General features: G+C 39.4%; 1 protein-coding gene across 2 annotated transcripts; it reads left to right on the top strand.

Moving 5' to 3' along the window:
* The first annotated feature begins 6,078 nt into the window (after positions 1-6,078).
* Positions 6,079-13,254, top strand: ccdc177 (coiled-coil domain containing 177). Of its 2 annotated transcripts, XR_016115979.1 has the most exons (3): positions 6,079-6,413; positions 8,393-11,020; positions 12,745-13,254. XR_016115979.1 is itself a non-coding variant. In XM_089004251.1 (2 exons), the coding sequence occupies exon 2, from the start codon at positions 8,399-8,401 to the stop codon at positions 10,739-10,741; it is 2,343 nt and encodes a 780-aa protein (XP_088860377.1). In that variant the 5' UTR covers positions 6,079-6,413; positions 8,393-8,398; the 3' UTR covers positions 10,742-12,227. The 2 variants fall into 2 exon arrangements, 1 of the variants encoding a protein (XP_088860377.1); XM_089004251.1 differs by lacking the exon at positions 12,745-13,254 and having other exon boundaries at positions 8,393-12,227.
* The last annotated feature ends 356 nt before the right edge of the window (positions 13,255-13,610 follow it).

The raw sequence follows: 13,610 nt of genomic DNA, 5'->3' as shown, positions 1-13,610 counted from the left end.
TACAAATGTAAATATTAAAAATTGAAAATTACAATTTAAAACTAAAAACTGAAAAAAAACTAAAAAAAATGTAAAAATGTAAAATGTACAAATTTAAAGCTTGAAAATTAAAAATAAAAACTAATTGTGAAATTGTGAACAAGTAAAAATTAAAAATTGTACATTTTAAATTGAAAATTAAAACTTAAAAAAAAATGTGAAAATGTAAACATGCAAAAATTAAAAATTGAAAATTACAATTTTCAAAACTATAAAAATGGACTAATGTAAAAATGTAAATATTAAAAATTGTAAATTACAATTTAAAACTTCAAAACTTAAACAAATGTAAAATGTAAAATGTAAATTGCAAAATGTAAAATGTTAAATGCTAAATGTAAAATGGTACAATTGTAAAATTGTTAAAATGTAAAAACATTACAATTAAAATACAAAAATAAAATAGAATAAAATAAAATAAAATAAAATACAATAAAATAAAATTAAAATACAAAAATAAAATAGAATAAAATAAAATAAAATAAAATAAAATAAACATACAGTCCAGCACCCACTTTATTGCTCTCAACCGGGATCTAAATGAACTGGAAAGTCCCGACCAAGGAAGGGAAGCATCCTTTAAGATGAAACATTCTTGTCTTTACCATCTGACAACCAGCAATCCAGATGTTTCTCTGTTTTCACTTCACCAAATGACCTCCAAACCATCTAACCCCCGTTTTTTTTTCCACGCCTCCTGGAATTTAGCGGCACCAGGTGGGAACTTGGTTCGCGTAGCAGAGGTTCAGACAGACAAAAGGGAACATCTGAACATTAAAGTATTCTGGTCTTCATCATCACCCCTCAAATTCCAGATGGTTTTCAGTTTTCTCCTCATTAAATGATTTCCAAACTGTCTTGCCCCGCTGTTCCGTCACCCCCCCTGTACCCCCACATCCCCCTCCTCCCCATGCCGCTGCTTGCAATCATTCACGCTGACCCTAATTGTGCCAATTCCAGCAGCTCAATAGCTCTAATTACGAGGCCTCAGCTGAGGCTTTTCCACAAGCTGCTGAACCGTCTCGGCCAACAAGTAGAAAACATTGACAGGGACAAAGAGTGCGGGTCGAGTGGGGTGGTAGTGGTGATGGTGGGGGTGGGGGGACATGAGTGAAAGGCGTGAGGGGTCGGGGGTAAATAAAGGTTGACCCGCTGGCCCTTTTCAGGACTTAAAAGCTGCATTTGTGAAGCTGAACACCTGCACTCCGTATTTAGTGGCCATTCTGTAACTGAAAACGGACACTGGCTGCACTTGTTTTGAGGTAAAATGGAGGGCAAAATCGAGAAGACATGGCAATTTTCAAAATGTCCGCTTTCAAAATGGCATTTTTTTTTTTTTTTTACTCATTCGCGATTTCATTACTTTTATGGAAAATCTTACCAAAAAAAATGTCATGATGACAAGAGTATCCAAATATAATTAGCTATCTAGCTGGCTCGCTATTAGTTGTCTAGCTGGCTGGCTGTTAGCTATCTGGCTGTCTATTAGCTATTTATTAGCTAGCTTTCTATCTATTTGAATTACTTCCGGGTTGAGTGAACGTTGGCGGGTGTGGCTGCCGCTGCTCACCCATAGAAAATCTAATCCTGCGACTGTAAAGTGACCTTGAGAGTTTTGAAAGGCAAATATGAATATGAATTATTATTATTATTATTATTATTATTACATGTATTATTAGTACATGTATTATTATTATTATTATTATTATTATTATTATTATTATTACTACATGTATTATTAGTACATGTATTATTATTATTATTATTATTATTATTATTATTATTATTATTATTATTGGTAAAGTCATCCAAAGTAAAGTATCCAAATATAATTAGCTATCTAGCTAGCTAGCTATTAGTTGTCTAGCTGGCTGGCTGTTAGCTATCTGGCTGTCTATTAGCTATTTATTAGCTAGTTAGCTTTCTATCTATTTGAATTACTTCCGGGTTGAGTGAACGTTGGCGGGTGTGGCTGCCGCTGCTCACCCACGGAAAAACTAATCCTGCGACTGTAAAGTGACCTTGAGAGTTTTGAAAGGCAAATATGAATATGAATTATTATTATTATTATTATTACATGTATTATTAGTACATGTATTATTAGTACATGTATTATTATTATTATTATTATTATTATTACTACATGTATTATTAGTACATGTATTATTATTATTATTATTATTGGTAAAGTCATCCAAAGTAAAGTATCCAAATATAATTAGCTATCTAGCTGGCTCGCTATTAGTTGTCTAGCTGGCTGGCTGTTAGCTATCTGGCTGTCTATTAGCTATTTATTAGCTAGCTAGCTTTCTATCTATTTGAATTACTTCCGGGTTGAGTGAACGTTGGCGGGTGTGGCTGCCGCTGCTCACCCATGGAAAAACCAATCCTGCGACTGTAAAGTGACCTTGAGAGTTTTGAAAGGCAAATATGAATATGAATTATTATTATTATTATTACATGTATTATTAGTACATGTATTATTATTATTATTATTATTATTATTATTATTATTATTATTACTACATGTATTATTATTATTATTATTATTATTATTATTATTATTATTATTATTATTATTATTGGTAAAGTCATCCAAAGTAAAGTATCCAAATATAATTAGCTATCTAGCTGGCTCGCTATTAGTTGTCTTGCTGGCTGGCTGTTAGCTATCTGGCTGTCTATTAGCTATCTATTAGCTAGCTAGCTTTCTATCTATTTGAATTACTTCCGAGTGAACGTTGGCGGGTGTGGCTGCCGCTGCTCACCCACGGAAAAACTAATCCTGCGACTGTAAAGTGACCTTGAGAGTTTTGAAAGGCAAATATGAATATGAATTATTATTATTATTATTATTATTACATGTATTATTAGTACATGTATTATTAGTACATGTATTATTATTATTATTATTATTATTATTATTATTACTACATGTATTATTAGTACATGTATTATTATTATTATTATTATTGGTAAAGTCATCCAAAGTAAAGTATCCAATATATAATTAGCTATCTAGCTAGCTAGCTATTAGTTGTCTAGCTGGCTGGCTGTTAGCTATCTGGCTGTCCATTAGCTATTTATTAGCTAGCTAGCTAGCTTTCTATCTATTTGAATTACTTCCGGGTTGAGTGAACGTTGGCGGGTGTGGCTGCCGCTGCTCACCCATGGAAAAACCAATCCTGCGACTGTAAAGTGACCTTGAGAGTTTTGAAAGGCAAATATGAATATGAATTATTATTATTATTATTACATGTATTATTAGTACATGTATTATTATTATTATTATTATTATTATTACTACATGTATTATTATTATTATTATTATTATTATTATTATTATTATTATTATTATTATTGGTAAAGTCATCCAAAGTAAAGTATCCAAATATAATTAGCTATCTAGCTGGCTCGCTATTAGTTGTCTTGCTGGCTGGCTGTTAGCTATCTGGCTGTCTATTAGCTATCTATTAGCTAGCTAGCTTTCTATCTATTTGAATTACTTCCGAGTGAACGTTGGCGGGTGTGGCTGCCGCTGCTCACCCACGGAAAAACTAATCCTGCGACTGTAAAGTGACCTTGAGAGTTTTGAAAGGCAAATATGAATATGAATTATTATTATTATTATTATTATTACATGTATTATTAGTACATGTATTATTAGTACATGTATTATTATTATTATTATTATTATTATTATTATTATTATTACTACATGTATTATTAGTACATGTATTATTATTATTATTATTATTGGTAAAGTCATCCAAAGTAAAGTATCCAATATATAATTAGCTATCTAGCTAGCTAGCTATTAGTTGTCTAGCTGGCTGGCTGTTAGCTATCTGGCTGTCCATTAGCTATTTATTAGCTAGCTAGCTAGCTTTCTATCTATTTGAATTACTTCCGGGTTGAGTGAACGTTGGCGGGTGTGGCTGCCGCTGCTCACCCATGGAAAAACCAATCCTGCGACTGTAAAGTGACCTTGAGAGTTTTGGAAGGCAATTTTGAAATGAAATGTATTATTATTATTACATGTATTATTATTATTATTATTACATGTATTATTATTATTATTCTTTTCTTTTCGGCTTTTCCCATCAAGGGGTCGCCACAGCGTATCAGTAACCTCCATCTTCAGAGGTATGATACGCATGTTTGTTTTGGCCTAGCTTTTACGGAGGAGATTATTATTGGTATTATTATTATTATTATTATTATTATTTTTATCATTATGATTATTATTATTGGTAAAGTCATGTCTTGACAATTTTAAGACTGCCATCTGCTGGCCTGGCATGAATGTTACACCATTTTAGCATTTTTAATAATAATAATAATAATAATAATAATAAGAAGAAGAAGAAGAAGAAGAAGAAGAAGAAGAAGAAGAAGAAGAAGAAGAAGAAGAAGAAGAAGAAGAAGAAGAGGGAGAAGGAGAACAAGAACACGTCACGAACTGGGGGCGGGACTTTCTGAAAATGCCCAATTCGCAGCTCAATTGTATGCAGATTTTGGACACTTTAAATAATTTTTATTGGTGTTTTGCATTTGACTAAAAATATCATACTGCGTGTTTTGGGTATTTTAGATGCTATAAAACGTTTTTCTGATGTCAGTTAGGAAACAAAAAAGTGATGTCGGTTGTCCTTTAATAATAATAATACATTTCATTTATAAGTGCCTTTCAAAACTCTCAAGGAGTGTGTCTCAAAAGTGTGTAAAAAGTACTTCAATTTGAAACCGGAAGTGGCCAGTTTTAGAAGGCCCCGCCCCCATGTTCGAGGCGTCACGGCAAGACAACACAACTTGTTCGAGGACGTCGGTTGTCCTTTAATAGTAGAAGTCAATTCTTCTTTATCCGTGTCAACATGACCGTTTTTATTCATTACTGCCTCCTGGTGGCCAAGGCGAGAACAACAGAATTTAAAGTGTAAACGTTTTAGGCTTTCCCCCATGTTATTTCGTAATTGCTCAACAGTGGTTGCTTTCAATAACAAACTTGGACATAAATCCCAAAATACACCGAAAACAAATTTGTTCATAAATTAATTTAAAGTATTTTTTATATTAAAATCACGTGATGTACGATATCGCATATAACAAGAAAGAAATGAGTAGACAGAAGACAAAATAATAGCAATGGTGGAAAAAAAAAAACAAACGAAGAAAAGTATCAACGAGAGATCACAGCGACAATCTTAGCAACCGGAGTAGTTTTAAAACGTGGCAAAACAAGAAACGATCTGACGACAAGGGACAGGCGTAAATGCAGATTTTTATCGACGATTCGACCAGTAAAGCTTCCGAAACACGATTAAATTCGTACAAAAGTAAAAACTAACGCGACAACACCAAAGACGGGGCTAAAAAACGAGAACAAAAAATAAAAGACGAGACGTGACAAATACTCGATTGTTGACCACTGACAGACTTAATTGGAGACATAGCTGGTAACAATAAAGTTATTTGTACAACGAAAGAAACAACGATATATATAAATTGTAACTTAAGGATATCACAGTTATGAGAGGAAACACATTTTAGACACAGTCCCTAAAAGGAACATTAAGCTAGCTAGCTTGAGTGATTACACACTAAATGCATCTTTTATCAAACAGCAAAATATATCCATCATTAGAAACGATATCAATATTATCATATTCATAACAAAGCGAGGACTCGAACATGTAAATACAAAAAAATGATTTGACTTACCAGTTCCTCTGCTGAAACAAATTCCGTTGTGTTCTATCACCATCTAGTGGTCATTAAGTGTATTGCACATAATTGTTTTTTTTTTCCTTCAGCGGTCGACAACAGCTGTTGCCACTCAGGATCGTTCCATGATGGAAATAACAAAATTGCATAAATTCATATCACTTTTAAAAATACATTTATGGTCTACCAGGATGAACTATCTTTACTTTTATTAAAATATAAGCAAAATATGTTTTCGAATAAATGAAGAATCTCGTCGTCAGGCTCGTCGCGTAGCCATTGGCCCGTATTGTTGTCACTCTTGCGAGCATATTGAGATGAAAGTAGGCGGGGCTATCACGCAGGCCGAGGCGAAGCGGGTGGGGGATGCTTGAACACAAGAAGATTCGAAACATCATCGTAGAAAAAAAAAGGAGACATCTGGTTAGGGTTATTTTCGCTCGGTGTGGAAACTCTGCTGGAACGATCGATTTTGATCCTCCGCCACCTGCGCGTCCGGATTTCGAGATGTGAGGCGGCGTAGCGCTCCGCGGTGGTCGGGAAGAAGAGGGCCGATCGCCAGTTGATGATATTATGCGGGAATCGAAACCCGCTGGACGGATTAAAGAGGAACGCATCACAGCTTCAAGTGACGTCTTGTTGACTGGCAGGTCAGCAAATGTTTTGGAATTATTATAATGTCATCATGTTTTGTCAGTGGGAGTGTGGGTGGGGGTCCGAAGCCCTCATTTTGTTGTAGCTGGTTTCTAGTAAAATCATCCATATAGACGATGATAGGCCCCTCTATGGTGGACATTTTATGACTGAATTGGCTTCCGGATTATTTATTCATTCATTTCATGCAAAATGTAACAATCTTCCACTAAATCACTGTGGACTTTTATTTGGACGCAAGAAGTGCTTTGCAGCCAGTGTCAATTACAAACCTTTTGGTGGTGTGTCCTTATCTTCTGGGAATCTCCCTTTAAGTATACTTTGGTTTACGACCTTAATTGGTTCCCAGACAGTGTGTAAGGTAAAAAGTGTGTATCCCAAAAATTAATTTCCCATAGGAAACCATTAAAATAAGAATAATCCGTTCCCAGGTGCCCATAAAACATAATTTTCTACTTTCAAATTTTCTAACCTTTAAAACTACACAACTTTATTTTGTGTATAATAAAAGTGCTATGGTATTATAATTAAAGAAATAAACGGTACTATATAATAAAGTCGTTTTATTTACCTTTGTGATGGTTGTTGATGGCTTGATGGAATAGAGTGGCCGGTTTCATCAGCATTAAACACTTGATGAGGGACGTAGTCTTCTTCTCTTCGTAAACTCATTCACTGCCAGACATGCAAAAACGTGTCTACTCCAGTTGCCAGGGTTTTTGTCATTGTCACTCGAATTCAAGGAACCACAGAATATTGAGTTTTAAGACTACATAAACATTCAATGGAGCGTACGAAACCTTAGATTATCTTCTTTCATCAGAAAAAAAAGTGTTAATTCCTAAATGTTATGGGTCTGGAGTTATATGAGCTTGAAATGAGGGCAGCTGTCTAAAATACAATGCAATACATATTGGTTTATATAGCGCTTTAACAACAGATGAAGCTGGAACAAAGCGCTAACATGGAAAAATGTTAATGCTACTCACTTTGGAAGGCAAAAAACATTGCCAGAGGCCCTGGCCAGCGTTTTATCGGCACCCAAACAAGAAAAACCAAAACCTGAACAAATTAAGGAATGGCGCTCTACGTCATATGTTCAATTCCAGAATAAATGTGTAAATGGCATTGAATGAGTTAATTGGCATGGAAATGAATGGAATGATGAAGTGCTGCTAGCACCAGTGAAAATAAAAAGTTTTTTTTAACCAATTTTGGGTCAAAAATGGACTGACTTCCTTTTGAGGGATTCGTTTGAGCCAAAATGTTGCTTCAAATCCACAAAATAATGCTATAATTTAGCTTGGTTTTAACCACAAAAAAAAACAAAAAGCCACAAAATTTGAGTCATTTATTTAACCTCACCAGTCTCTTTTTGTCCAGATTTTGGTTATTTTTTTTTATCCAATCAATTTTACAGTAAATAAATGGTATTAAAACAACTGGATAGTATAGTATAGTATAGTATAGATATATGGATTGGATAGTATAGTATAGTATAGATATATGGATTGGATAGTATAGTATAGTATAGTATAGATATATGGATTGGATAGTATAGTATAGTATAGTATAGTATAGTATAGTATAGTATAGTATATTGATGCTGGTAGATGGGTTTGATGAACATATAGTATAGTATAGCTAGTATAGTAGTATCACTTTTAGAGTGAAAACATGGTATTAAAACACCTGGATAGTATTTTATGTCTCTCTTACGGGAAAATGAAACCTATTTTTTTCATAATTCATTTGGCCTAGTAAATCGTCCAAAAATAGCGCTTTTGTTGGAGGATAGAAGCTTGTATGTGATGTCACCTCCCTAGAGGCTGAAAGTCTCATCTGCTGTTAAAAAAAATACATAAAAACCACTCGAGTGTGTGCACATGTGCAAGCATGAATACACGCAGGCAACCCCTCCCCCCTCCCCCGACTGACCACCAAATTGAACTCTCTTCCTGTTCCTCCATCTTAGCCAACGATGGTGGATCCCTCGGAGGCTGAGGAGCAGACAACCAAGTCAATTATCCCGCAACTGGGGACCTCAAGCTTGGTCTCTGGAGTACAGCGCTTGCCAGACCAGGCAGATGGCGCCATCACAGAAGACGAAAGCGACGTCTGTGATTTCCAGACGCCACCTACCAACAACTCCCAGACAAGCCCCTGCCAGATCTCCGAACCGGCGTCGGAGTCTCCGCCACCGCCGCCTCCACCTCTAGAACGCGAAGGCGACACGTCACCCAAGCTCCACCTAGATTTGTACAACTTCGACTGCCCGGCGGCGGAGGGCAGTCGCTACGTGCTGACGAGTCCGCGTTCGTTAGAGGCATGCGCCCGTTGCGGAGTCAAACCCGTAGAACTTCTGTCCCGTCCACTCTCCGAATTTGCCCGGGAGGCACCGGGTGGCTCCATGAGAGTGGCGACGGGTCTTTTTGAGGTCTACGAGCGGGACCGTCACGTCAAGCTGCGACATTGCAGGGAAGAGCGGGAACGGATCGTCAGGGAGGAGAAGCGGCGAGCGATGCAGGCGGCGGTCAACAGTTGCGTGCCACCGTTGGAGCAGAACAAGGTCATCATTCACCCTACGACCAAAGAGACCTCCAACTCAGTTCCTGATTCGGGTTCAGGTTCCAAACCGGCACCATCAGTCCAATCTAAACCCACCAAAGTCAGTTCCACTGGTCCCAAGCAGTCTTTTAGAAAAACCCTGCGACCGGAGTCAAGTGGTCCTCAAAAGGTACCCCGAAAGTCCTCCGGTGGGAAATCTTCTAGCACGTACCCGAGACCGACACAGAAAGCTCCCGTTTTCATCAGAGCCAAGTCCACATTGACGCCATCAGTATCTAAACCGAACGGTGGTCCAGGAGTTTTGTTTTCGCACCACAATGGACACTTTCATCCCAAGGTGCGAGCGAAAAGCCACTCCATGGAGTCCCTGCAGAGGAAGATTGAGCCCGTCTGCTCCTCCACCTCCAACACCACCACCTGCACGTCGTCAGAGTCCGGAGCCTCGTCATTAGGCTGGGAGGGCTCGCGGGACCACTGGGCCAAAGTGTCCAGTCCTCGGACTCGGACGCTGGCTACATTCAACTCCCTGATGGGCCGAAGCCTCAGCCTGGGGGACTTGAGCCACTCCCCGCAAACCACGCAGAAGGTCGAGCGTATCGTGAAGGAAGTGAAGCGCCGGGGTCTGAATACCGTGCCGGAACGCGACCGCAAGATCGCGGCTCTGATGCTGGCCCGCTACCAGGAGGAGGACATCATGAGCCAGACCCGCTACGTAGCCCACCTGCAGTGGGACAGCGAGCGGCGGATGGAGGAGCTCCGGCGGGAGCAGGATGAACGCAACAAGCAACGGGCGGTCCAGGAGGGTCAGAGGCTATGGCAGACGCAGGTATCCTCCCGGCAACGGCGGCTCAGCCGGGAGGAACGGCGGTTGGCCGCCACCAAGATGCGACAAGCCGAGGAGAGCGAGAAGCAGTGGCGGGAGCTGGCGGAGCGGCAGGAGCGCCACCGCCTGAGCAAGTTGCAGCAGGCGGCGCGTGAAGAAAAGCACAAGAAGTCCTTGCAGGAGCAGAATCTCAAGGCCCTGGAGGAGGAACGGGCTGCTGCGCTGGAGCAAGAACGCCTGCTACTCAGGGAGAAGCTCACCATGGCCGAGCTCAAACGGCAGGAGAAGGAGCATCAGTCCCAGGAGGAGCGGCGGGGCCTGAACAAGGCCGAGAGGCGGCGCCACGCCGCCCTGATCCAGGAGATCACCCGGCGCGAGCAGGAAGAGGTCGAGGAGGCCAAGCGGGCGGTACGGGAGAAGCTCAACCGGTCTCTGGAGAACTACGAGCACATCGTGGTGCGACGAGGTCAAGAGTTGCGGGACAAGGCCAAGCGAGAGGACAAGCAGATCCAGCGAGCCCGGCGCGCCGCCGAAAACCTGGAGAGGCTGCAGCAGAAGCAGTTGGAGGTTCGCGTCCGCGAGGCGGAAAAACGGGCCCGACAGGCGGCGCTGTCGGCTGAGGAACGCGCCAAGGAGAAAGCGCAACGCGCCGTACAGAACCGGCAGGAGAAGGAGAGGCTTCAGCGCCTCAACCGCCAACGCGTGGAGGAGGAAGACCGCAGGCGCAGGCGCGAGCTGCTGCAGTCCATCGAGCGTAAACTGGAGAAAAGCGAGCAGATCTTCAAAGAGAAACGCGCCGTGCTGGAGAGCGCTCGTTCCGTGGCGCGCGCCTCCTTCCACGTCAGGGATAAAGTGCGCGAGGAGACCAACGGGCGCACCTTTGATAAGATGGCGTTGGAAGCTCAGCTCAAAGCCGGATTGGATGACAAATAGGACCTGGTCTCTTTGAAGCTTTGACTCTCCTTCGCCCCTTGAAAAACCCTTTTGTGTTTTTGCTTACACATCACGAAAAACTAGATCCATCCCTCTTTTGTGCCTCCATGACCAAAGACTAGCCTCTGAAAGAACAACTCCCGCAGGTACCGGCGGAATTTTTTAAAAGACATGGCCCAAAAAATGGAGGAATTCTTTCGGAAAATAATACTACAGGCTGGTTGATGAATCACCAGACTTCGTTTCCTTGGATCTTTTGTGGGTCACGCACAAGCTCAGGTAACCATTTCTTCATGGACTTTCTTCTGGGACTCTGTACTTTTGAATCCATGCTAATTTCGCTAATCGACACAGATAAGGTATAAAGAGACGGAAAAGTACAGTAAAGTCTCGTTATATCGATATTCAAGGGAGTCCGAAAAAATATCGATATAACCGGGACTATCGATATATCCGACCCTGCGCGCATGTAATTTTCTCCGTGCGTGCATAGAAATAGTATCGATATAACCGGGACTATCGATATATCCGACCCTGTTTGCATGTAATTTTCTCCGTGCGTGCATAGAAATAGTATCGATATAACCGGGACTATCGATATATCCGATATCGATATAACGAGACTTTACTGTATATGACACCTCCATTCTTGTTAACTCATTCACTGCCAGACGATGTGCAAAAATGTGTCCACTCCAGTGCCAGGGTTTTAGTCATTGTGACTCGAATACCAGGACCCGCAGAATATTGAGTTTTACGACTACATAACTTCCATTTGTTCTATAGACTTCAAATGGACTTAAAACGCTTCCCAGAGGGATGCCACTTAAAATGGGAGTAGATAGTAGTTGGATAGCTAATCGTGTTGCCTTTGAAGCTACAACATCTTTAAATTAAACTCATTCACGGCCAGACATATGCAAAAATGTGTCCACTCCAGTGCCAGGGTTTTTGTCATTTTCTGTCAAATTGCAGGACCCACAGAATATTGAGTTTTAGGACTACAAAAAAAAAAAAAAAAATTCAATGCAGTCTAAGAAACAGTAGATGTTCTTCGTTCATCAGAAAAAAAAAGTTATATGGGTCTGGAGTTATCAGAGCTTGAAATGAGGGTGGCTATACAAAATAAGACAACAACAATAATAATAAATTTGATTTACAAGTGCCTTTCAAAACTCTCAAGGTCACTTTTCAGTCATAGGAAAAGTTTTTCTGTAGGTGAGCAGCGGGAGCCACATGCGCCAGCGTTCACTCAACCCGGAAGTAAATAGATAAAAGCTAGCTAGCTTGCTAATAGATAGCCAGATAGCTAGCCAGCCGGCCAGTTAGCTAATAGGTAGCAAATAGATAGCTAATAGATAGCAATACATAGATATTGATTTATACAGCGCTTTAACAACAGCTAAAGCTGTAACAATGCGCTAACATGGAAAAAAGGGAAATGCTGCCCCCTTGTGGAAGGGAAAAAAACATTGCCAAAAATCTGACCAGCAAGCAAAAACTACCGAACTAATTCAGGAATGGCGCTCTAGGTCATATTTTCAATTCCCGGATACATTTGGGAATGGCAGTGAATGAGTTAATCGATTTGCCGGAGACGAGCTCTCGGAGATGTTACTAGCCTTTAGCATAAATGTCACATATTTTTTTTACACTCTCCACGTTCAGTAAAAAAAAATGAAGAAAAAAAAATGTAATAGTCACAAAAATTGTCAACATTGAAGGGTGGAAAAAATTATATGTATTCTTAGGCTGCTGACATTTTCCATTGTTGGTTCAAGCCGCCATTACAAAAAAGGTTTTCTATTCTCGACAAAGATTCCTTGATACCAACGCTAACAACGCTTATTTTTGTGCTTATTTAATCAATTTTTAACTCATTTTAGTGTAAACTGTACAACTATTATGAGTTTCTTTATCACGCGGAACGTAAACATTGTTGACAGCTAGCTAGCGAGTGTTAGCATTAGCGGCTAACTTTGTTATGCTATCGACATTTGCAGGTCCGTGAGAGAGTGAACCAAGCCGTCCTGGGGGCAAAGAAGAAGCGCAAAAATATCAAATGTTTATCCTTTTTTTTTAAAGGGGGAGTGCAAGGGTTCAAAAACAGATTTATCAGCATCATGGGAGTTCCTTTTGTGTTTGAGAAAAATAATCAAAAGAAGAATAAAGATTGTTTTTTTGTGTGTCTTTGATGATGGATTTAACTTATCTCAATAACGACAGCCATTTTAGACACCGAATATCCTCCCTCCATCGCGAATATTTTGGGGCTATATTGTTGTGCGTTAGTTAGCCACGTTAGCATTAGCTATGAGTTGTTGGTACTACTGTTAAATATTCATGAATTCTAAGAATGATGATAACCACAAATTTTTAAGTTGCGCTGACATGACTAAGTAAAAATTGTCGATGAATCGTCTCATATTTTGATGGGTTTATTTGTATGTATCATTTCATAAACACAATGTGCTTTATGTACAGTTGTTAAAATATCAATATAGCAAAGGAAACAAGAGTTGAAAGTGGGGGGAGGGAAATAAAGGGAGCGCGTGCAAGAACAAGAAATGTTAATCGCAAATAATAATAATAATAATAATAATAATAATAATAATAATAATAATAATACATTTCATTTATAAGCATCCTTCAAAGTAACTCACTAAGGGAAGAAGCATAATTTTTCACCTGGATTAAAAATAATGTACACTTTCTTGGTATATTTTTGTAATTTTTTTTCAGTCATTTTATTCACTATGATAAATTATTATACAGCAAAAAAAGTTGAATTTTTGAGGGAGATTTTGGGGGTGTAAATTACATAATGGGGCTTATTATTCATAGGAAATTATAGTAACATTTGGTGTTA

This window comes from Hippocampus bargibanti, linkage group LG09, assembly GCF_051943395.1.
Source record: "Hippocampus bargibanti isolate YZ-2025 linkage group LG09, ASM5194339v1, whole genome shotgun sequence".
NCBI classification, from domain to species: domain Eukaryota; kingdom Metazoa; phylum Chordata; class Actinopteri; order Syngnathiformes; family Syngnathidae; genus Hippocampus; species Hippocampus bargibanti.
Note: the sequence above shows the minus strand (reverse complement) of the source record. Positions and strands in the feature narration are given on the sequence as shown.